The sequence below is a fragment of the Myotis davidii genome, unplaced genomic scaffold, assembly GCF_000327345.1.
Source record: "Myotis davidii unplaced genomic scaffold, ASM32734v1 scaffold96, whole genome shotgun sequence".
NCBI lineage: Eukaryota > Metazoa > Chordata > Mammalia > Chiroptera > Vespertilionidae > Myotis > Myotis davidii.
The window spans coordinates 1045287-1055263 of NW_006289416.1; the positions used below are offsets into that span (position 1 = coordinate 1045287).

General features: G+C 37.1%; 1 protein-coding gene across 1 annotated transcript in view; it reads left to right on the plus strand.

Annotated features, from left to right (window-relative positions):
• The window catches only part of L3MBTL4 (l(3)mbt-like 4 (Drosophila)), a 303733-nt gene that overhangs the window by 195868 nt on the left and 97888 nt on the right, over positions 1–9977 (plus strand). The window contains exon 14 of the mRNA XM_006761933.2: positions 903–1076. Coding sequence (XP_006761996.2) covers positions 903–1076 — 174 coding nt within the window. The remainder of the gene's footprint in view (positions 1–902; positions 1077–9977) is intronic.

A 9977-nucleotide genomic window follows, 5' to 3' on the forward strand; every position in this document is an offset into this window, starting at 1 on the left:
AGAGAGAGAGAGAGAGAGAGAGAGAGAGAGAGAGAGAGAGAGAGAGAGATGGTCACAGTAGCCATAATGAGTTGAATTCAATTTCATTTCACTGGAGAGAAACGAAGCCTGAAGCCCCAGCAGGGCACGTTTTCCCAGGGTTGTGTGCCGGTGACCTCTGTGGCACCTGTGCTTTCACTGACTGTGGCTGCCCCATTCCTAACAGCAGCAGAGGTTTGGGGCCTCTTTGGAGACAGGCGTGTGCACACAGAAGTCTAACAGCGACAGTCAGTCAGCCCGTTGAAAGAGCCAGATCATTTGTCCTGGCCAATCCTCCTGCCCATGCCTGACATTAGGCTCCAACCACATCCAGCATTCAGGGTTCAGCCTTAACTGTAGTCTCTCCTCTTTTACCTACAGGTGCCCCTTCCCATTCAAACCCATAACTTCATAGCAAATTTCAGGAGGATTAAGCCAAATCCAGATATAGTATTCCTGGATATATAAATGTTAAGAAACAAAAGCATAATATTCTCTGATACTGGTAAATATTTTAGTTAACCATAATATTTTTTATATAAATAGTCAAATCAGGGCTTAATTATTGGAGGGAACTTTGAGTCGTGTTTCCATAATACTTTCATCGCTCCATTAGGAGCACATATTTATGTTGTTCTCAGATTTTTAAGCTTCCCAAATTGTAAAAATCATATATTCTGATGAATCTATCTAGAATACCAGCTGACCAGTGTCTAGAATTTAAAAATATTATCCAGGGACAATATGAAACGAAACTTATTTCAGTGTGTTCATTGAAAGGAGAATGTCTACTCAATGTTTAAATATTGGATGTAGGTCTGTTCCAAAGACAACAGTCACTGATTTATCACTGCAAACTGTGCTCTCATTTTATTACAAACCAGTGCTTTTGGCTGCCCGTATTCGGAAATGAACTTGAAAAAGGAGACAACACTCCATGAATGTGTGAGAGAACAAACACAAGCAAATTTGGAATCAGACTCTTCACATTTAAAATTGAAAAATCTCTGTAATTTGAGCTTCAACAGAAAACATGAAAAGGTGAACAGTCATCCCAGGTAAGGAACTTTTTGAAAATGTGAAGCAGAAGGTAAACCATGTAGAATAGTAAAAGTAGTAATAATTCATCATATTTCTTTGAAAAATTTCTTTTCTGGGAATTATTATGACCACTGGCTCATAGAATTCATTTAAAATATTTTATTTTCATTTGATCTTCATTTAAAAATATTTTATTTATCAAAATGTGAATGTATTTCTTTGTGAATGTATATATTACATATAAGCAATAGAAAGCATATTTCCTTTACAAAATTCTATAAGATTTCCTTTTGCCTTGATAACTTTTTTATTCTTTGGACTCATTTTATAGAAATGATTCTTTTGGCACATGGCCTAGCATTTGTACCCAGCAAGTCATATCAGGATGTCCTCTCCTACCTGCTAACTTGTCTCTGTCATCTTGAATCCAAATGTACCTCAGATACGATTTTTTCTGACTCTGAATAGTTTCCTTTTGATTTTTTGATAACACATCATTCTTTTGTTTTGAAATATAAATTTACATTTAAAGTATCAGGTTCCAATTTTTATTTACATATAATCATTTTCTAAAGAACCTTATTTGGCATTTTTTAACCTAAATTAGTAAATATTCTAAATAACATCGTCTCTATAAAGGAGCTCGATTCTCCATGCTGTGAAGAATAAACCCAGAAAAATCTAACACTGAGTAAATGATTGGAAACCAGACAGAGATGGAGCCAAGAAAGGAGAAGTGGGAAGTGGGTGTTTTCAGACCCGTCTGCAGGCAGAAGGTAGTCATGTTCAAGCCCTTGCATGACGCTGGTCCCTCCCTCTGCCAGCTCTGAGGGAGCTGCTGCTGAGGGCAGCTGTGTCCAGCCCTCCAAAGCCTCGCTCCTTGCACTTGGCAGGTGGACAGGGAAGACGTGCCTGCCTCTCTGTGGAAGCAGAGTCTGCACTGGAACAGCTTTCTGCCCATTTACACCTTCAGTCCCTACAGGGGAGCTCCTTCCTCCCAGGGGAGACCTGTTCATTGGGAGGGTACACTTTTCACACTGGACTGTGGGTTTCACACTCTGGACTGTGGGTTTCACACTCTGAACTTTGGGTTTTGTGTTTTTTTTGGGGGGGGGTAGTTTCATGCAAACGTTGTTATACAGAATCTGTGTAACATTTCATTTTTGTTAAATAGTTTATTTTGATTTTATCCTTGTGCACACAACTGCAGATTAGCTCCCCTCTAGCGCATGATCTATGTGCTATGGACATGCGTGCCTCTGTTTCTGTTGCTGTATCTTGCATTTTTATTTGTTATACACCCACTCCTCTTGTTGAAACCTCACAGGTCTAGTTGTTCTTCACTGTGCTTCACACCCACACTGTTTACAACTCCAAGTAGTTGAGAGCTTGAACATTCCATTTTCCAGTTGAGGGAGAATTTTTTTAAACTGTTTTCCAAGGAACAATGCTTATTTATTTCCATATACTGTATCTATTTGCTTTATCCTTGCTATTCTCTGCTTTTATCTTTTTCCCTACTAAAATCTCAGTCAGTCTCTCTTGTAAATATTTTAGGCATTCATCCTCAATGTCAAAAGCCATATAAACTGAGCAGATCTTTGAACTGTTCTAAAAAATAATTGCAAAGTTGTATTGTCTCCGAGTGAGCTAAACTTTTCCTTTCAGCACAGATATATAAATATATATGGCTTCCCCTGTCTTGAACTCCCCTTAGTAATTTTCTCTTTTCAATATATTATTATGCATTTTATCATTTTAAAAGGGCTTTGCACTGAAATAGCTCAGATAAGCGTAATTACTACAGATAGGAAGAAACAGGAGAAGGTTAGTTGATATTTGAGCAAAAAGTCACACGATCCTTTTCTATCAAATCCTATTACATGTATGCACAGAACTGTGCAAGCAGCTGGATGGATAAGGGGAGTAGGGGCACACATTTGAATTTTTAAATCTTCTTTTGCTTTCAAATCTCAAGACCAAAGCTATCATTGCACTCCAATCTGTCCACTTTGACTTTGAACCAACCATCATAACAGTGTTTAAACATTATTGGCAGTTGTGCCCACTGTGACTCTATCCCCCAGCTTCATGACACCCTGTTCATGGTCTAGAATTCCAGCGGGAGTTCAAAGACATCAACAAGGAATAATGTGTATTCTAATTATAAGGAAATAAAGTATATTTTAACCCACCTCACAGTTTCCTTATAGAATTTCCTGAAGTTGCTTTTCCTCTAACCCAATATATCAGGTACAGGTCAGGGAGAATATTTAAATTCCATGTGTTCTACATGGTAAGAAATAATTTTTACTTGGTTCATGTACAAACATAAGCATGGGGGCTAAATTAGTGTAAATTACAGTTATAATTTCCACTGGCCTCCAATCCATCCATCCATCGCTGAGCTCTGGACAGAACTTCTGTAATTTCACATACAAGCAACACTTGTCACCTTAGAAATTCCAGACTTTGTGTAATTCACATGCAAAATATGAAATTAATTCTTGACACTCTTCCAAAATTAATTAGATGCTGCCCAACAATTTAATGGATTTTGTCTTTTCCTTAACTGCATCCCAGTTTTTTTGTATATTTTTAAAAAGTATGTTTGTTCTCATGTTAATCTTTGAAGAGAGTTATTAGTAAACGTTTAGTCTCCATAATTTAGTAGAAATAGTCTATGTTCACATTTTCTTAGTAGAGGGTCAAGTTTTAAAATTGAGTGGATTATATACTAATATATGTTTATAAAATTAACCTTCATAGCAGTAATACTACATATTAATACAACTTTAAAGACTAGATTCATAATAGGTCACCACTACTGAAAAACTATGTATGTCTTCCTTTTCCCTTGTACTAACAGAGTAGTGGGATAGTCATGGTGCATTAAATAGAGGTATATGACTTTATGCTTGAGTGTCTTTCCTTTGGGTATATACTCTAGAAGGGAAAAAGCCTTTAATTTGTTTAACAGTCTATAGTTTTAACATACATTAACTTTGGAGCTCCTGTAGTCTTGTGATTTAGTCAAAGCGGAAATTACTGTCATCATAGCTTTGCCATTTAGGTGAGGGAGTAAAAATCCTTACTTGTAGCTGATCTTGGGCCCAAACATAGGTAGTTTCATTAAATTCAGAGTATTCCTAGTCCAGTAAATTAATAATAGTAACACCAAAATATTAATACCATTCACTTACTTTGAGCTACAAAACATTGTGCTACACAGTTTATATACATCATCCTGTTCATTTTATTTCATTGTCACAACCACCTTTTGTGTGGTTAAGTGTTCTAATTCTGATTTTATAATGTAGGCATCTTAAGATTAGAGAGGTTATTCTAAGTGTCCAAGATCACACAGATAATCAATAGAAAAGTTAGGATTGGAATCTAGAACTGCCTGACTCCAAATCCTCTACATGTTTCAACTTAAGACCAGCAAAGGAATGACAGTTTAAGACCTTGAAATTGCCTGGCTGGATTTAAATGTAGACTACTCTCAGCTGCTAGCTAAAATTCTCAAGGTCATCTCATGATGCATTTATTTCTTATTTTGTGAAAACAGAATATTAAAGGGGAAGAATCTTAACTATGTTTTTTCCCAAACTGTTTATTCTTATGTATATATTATAAATAAGAACATTTATAATCTACCTTGAACACATTTTATTGTAATATACTAAAGGATTCTATCTGCAACAAGGGAATACAATGATACTTATTAAAAACAGTTTTATCATAAAGAAAATTACTTTGAAATGCAACTCCCCCACCTCTCCCTATATTCTGTTAGCTAGCTTCTCCAGGCCAGAGCAGGACATTTCCTTTCTGGCATTTCCAACCCAGCTAAGTATTCTTTAATGACTTCTTTTGCCTCCCCAGAGCAGTGTTTTATACGTTTTAATTCACACAATTGGTAGAACCACCATTAGTTAAAATACCTGTCATATTCAATCATTACTATTAAGAAGATCCAAGAAACTGCCTAATAAAGCTCACTTTGTTTTTCCTAATGCCTGCCATAAAATAAATTTTATGCACTTCCCTAAGGCCTGTATTGATGATGAAAATGGTTGGGGAAAGTTATGGTAATCACAGAATGGCATGTAGTGGAATAACTCCTTAATAATCCTCATAATACATTCCACTGCCATGAGCCAACTAGTTTATTTCCACTATTTAAATTAACTGCAACATAAATACCTTCTCTGAAGTCCATTCTCAGAATTAAAATAGTGTTAGTTGGTTGTTCCACATATTAACTTTCCAGGTTATTGGATAAATTTTATTTAATCCATCAGCCTTTTCTCTCACTCCTTCCCACATAAATTCTCTGCTTTGGGGGATAAAGTCTACCCAGTGTCTCACCCCTTGTCATCATCTGCAATATTGTTTTTATTTCCATTCTTCTTGCCTTGTTTATCCATGCCTGCATCTTCTCCCTTCTCCAAGGCTCATCTCTCTCTCTAAATTTTCTATAGCAGTTCCAACCCATATGAGATTCTTGAGGTTAGAGATTGTTTTTACATGCCTCTGTATTTCTGACACTTAATATAATGCCAGACACTTAATAAGCACTCAGAAAATTAAGTACATTTTGAGCAACATTATGTGCCAGGGACTGTCCTAGGCTCCATGATATGGATCAAATAAGAGACGACCCCATTCCTTGTTCTTAGCTTATGGATGTGTGTCTGCATGTGCCTTTTTTACTACTTGTGTTGTGTGTGCCTTATTTTTTCAAAAAAAAATTGGAGGCTGCTAAAGGGTTATGAACCAGTTTTCATTATGGTTTGGGGTGTGTGTTTTTTTCATTAATTTTTCCATTGTAGGACTTAACAAGTCTAAATTGACTGATTCAGATATAAACATTACCTCTTAGAATCTCAATTTCTTTACCTGTAAAGTGAACATAAAATATGAGGCTTAGATTTTGACTATAGATATATGGATAAATATAGATGTAAGATAGATGTAGTTATAACCATATAATTGGACCTGGCACATAGTAGAGATTATGGAAATAGTAGTTCCCTATATTCTTTTCGTTTTTATAAAAATTGTTGATTTTAAAGTCTTGCAATTCTACCAGTTCTAGTTGTGTATATATACCACACATCTTTGAACCAATCATAGAAAGTTAGACCTTTAGTTATTTGAAATATTACTCAGCATCTGGAGCTACATTGGACTCTAATCAGTTGAGCAGTGAGCAAAGCACCAAGACACCAGTTCCTTCTGGGCCTGTAGAGGATGGTGGCTACAGGAAGCCTGCAGGCCTTCCACACCAGCTCCCGCCCAGATCACACTTCAGGTGTGACAATCCTGGAGCTTACAACGGGGCAGGACTCAAACGATGATCTAATCTAACTTTTTCAACATAGAAATAAGGATATCAAAGCCAAAGAATTTATTTCCCTGTTGACACTGTTATTAGTTGCAACATGCCAGGACTACTCCAAGCCCTAGTGCTACAGCAGTGAACAAAACAGACTGAAATCCTGGACCATCCTGGTCCTTTTTAGCCTTTACTTAGTGATAAGCATGTCACACCAGCTAGGAAGTGGCAGAATGAGGATTTGTTCTCAAGCAAAATGACTCTAGTCCCTGCAGCCCTGGCAGTGGGCATGCAGATTCACTCATTGTATCAGCACTCATTCATTCAGCAAATATGTATGGAGCTTCTTCAGTTGTCAATTGGTGTGTTAGGGGCTGGGGATATGGAGGTGAACAAACAGCCCCATCTCAGCAGGGAGTATATTTCAGGTGGAGGAGATGGAGGAGTAAAACAAAGTAAACCATAGATGAAGAGAAAAATCACAGATTGTGATGGGTGGCCATGAAAGAAGTGAAAGGGTAACACTTGAAATGCTTCCAACTGTTACCTATATTAGCATCCAGTGGACCATAAACAGATCCAAGCCTTAAAGAAAAAAGGGAGCAGTATTCTGTTGAATATTTTGAAAATTGAAATGAAATTAGGTGTGTCAAAATCAGCGCAGCAGTGTAGACAGAAACTGTGATGACATGAAAGGACCTGGCCCTCATTGGCTCAACTCATCTTGCTTCCTTTGGCAGTTCATTGTAGTCTTGTGTTTCCTCAACAAAGTTACTGTTTTGCTGAAATGTTATAAAATAACCAGTGTACACCTTAAAAAGACCTTTACAAATACTTTTCTGAACTGGTTCTCTTGCATTTTACAATTTATTGTGAATCTTTGGATTTCTGGAATCCTGTCTTGGCCCAGGCTCTTAGTAATTAAATCCCATCTTCTGCTGTAGAACAGTGTGTGCTAAAATGCTCATGGTTCTTTGCATAAAGCAAACATTGGTGTTCTTGCACCCCAGAAAAAAATAAAGTTGTTGCCCAAGCACCAGCGGGTATTTTTTTCTCATCTACCTACATACCTAATCTAGCTTTAAAATAATTACTTCCCATTCATTGTAAATAGTAAAATGAGGAAATTAACATGTTTTCCCCCATGTAAAGCCATGCTTGTGTATTATAGGAAAATGAGAAAATATACATTAATAAAAGTAGAAAAATTAAACATTGAAAACATTTAATAATATCCATACCTTTCCCTATCAAACCGTATAAGTTTAAAGGCTTATAAGAATATGACAAAATTCCTAGCAATAATTCAGGTAATATAAAAGTATAAAAAAAATAATAAATTCTCATTTCCCACTCCTGAACTCTGATGCTGCATCCTGGTGTGTGTGTGTGTGTGAATAGATTGTCATGTTGTCTTCTACACCTGTTCTGTGTTGATGTATGTATACAGATATGTAGATACACACTCTTTTTTAATTACATTAATTTTTGCTAAGGTTTCTTTGAAAGTTAGCTTGTATCTACTCTGGGTAGATTGCTATATAATCATGGTAAATATTGGGAAAGATGCTGCATTCCTGAAAGGTAAACACGGGGACACTAATTTCTGAGGCTTCCACAAGATACATGCATATTTTATCCCAAGTATATAATAGTGGACTGAGCAAAGCACCTGTAAGTAAACCAACAGTTATCACCAAAAGAAACATAATCTGGTCTTGGACTTTAATTTTTATATGGAAATCTTCTAAAAACATAGACAACTAAGTACCCACAAAGAAAAAATAAATTTGCCATGCAAAATCATTGTTTGCTGCCTCAAAGAAAGTCTGAAGATAAAAGATATTAGCTAAAAAGTATGTTTTACTTATTTAACAATATATCATGGATAATCTGCCATGTCAACACAAGTGGATTCAGTGCATTATTTTTATAGCTGAATCATATTCCACAGAGTGAACATGCCTTAACTATTTCACACATTTCCCTACTGACAGGTATTCAGGTTGTTTCCAGTATTTTTCCACTTATAAATAATGCTGCATAAATATTTTCATATGTGTGTTATTTATTGATAATTTATAATGCAGTGCTTTTAAAGTTTAATTACTTTTTACTTACCAACTAAACATATTGTATAAATCCTTCTTTGGATTGATAGCATCTTATAGGTCCTTGATTCATTTTGCTTTACTATAAATAAATTCACATATACAAATATAGATACACAGAAGCATGCATACAGTCTGTAGGTCCATGGGAAGTTTTTGTAGTCCTTATAAGTTACCCCAGCCTGCACACCCACCTCAGGGCACACCATGCCCCATGACTAATTCTTCTCACTCCCTACCTTCCACATGTTCATGCCTTTGCCATGTCCCTCTCAGTACTTCCCTTAGTAAAATTTGTTTTGAGGTTTAGCTCAAATTCATCTTCTCCTGAGAGGTTTTTCTAATCTCTCCGACCTTTAGCAGGAAATCCCCCTCCCATTTTGTGATCCCACAGTGATTCTTCATTTCTCCATTGTAGCCCTTTCTCAGTCACTTCATGTGAGGGTCTGCAGCACGCACAGCTGCATCCTCTGTTAGATTATCAGTTTCTCGGCAGCAGGCACCATCTTGGTTGACTGCAACACCTGCATGTAGGAAAAGCTCCAAAAATGTTGATTGGACTTGGACAATTTGTCTAAAAATAAAAGACAGTCAGAGCCCAATATTTGCCTTTCAAGCCCTACTATAGCTAAATGCAGTTATCAAGACAATTTTGGGGAAAGATAGCAGTGTAAAACTGTCCCATGTGGTGTGTACATTCTGGCCGAGGGACCTTTTCCTTTCCTTCTAGAGCGGGTCAGAAATGTTCTCTGTACAGGGCAGATGATAAGTATGTTAGACCCTGCTGGCAATAAGATCTCTGCTGCAGTTAGCAATCGAAAGCCTTCATGGGCAGTAAGTAAACGGATGAGCATGGCTGTGCTCTAGTCAAACTCCACTTACTAAGCAGGCAGTGGCCAGGATCCGGCTGTGGGCTGTCATTTGCCAACTCCTGCTCTAGAAGGTGTCTAGCTACAGTTAAACTGAGTTAAATTCAAATTCTAGCTCTTCTTTTTGGACTCTTCTGCTTACTATGTGACTTTGGGCCAGCCACTTACTCTCTCTTTATTTTCAACACATAAACATAAGATCCATAGTACCTCCTACAGGTTAGGCCTCTGGTTCAGGGCCTGGCATTTGAACACAGAAATGGTAGCCACTAACTGAGGTAAAAAAAGAAGGAACTCCTACCATCGCAACAGCATGGATGGAGTTGGAGAGCATTATGCTAAGTGAAATAAGCCAGTCAGAGAAAGAAAAATATCACATGATCTCACTCATTTGTGGAATATAATGAACAACATAAACTGATGAACAAAAACAGATCCAGAGACAGAGAAGCATTGATCAAACCATCAAACCTCAGAGAGAAGACTGGGCGGGGGTGGAGGGGTTGAGGCAGAGTAGGTTAAGGGGGAGAGATTAACCAAAGGACTTGTATGCATACATATAAGCCTAACCAATGGACACAGACAGCAGGGGGT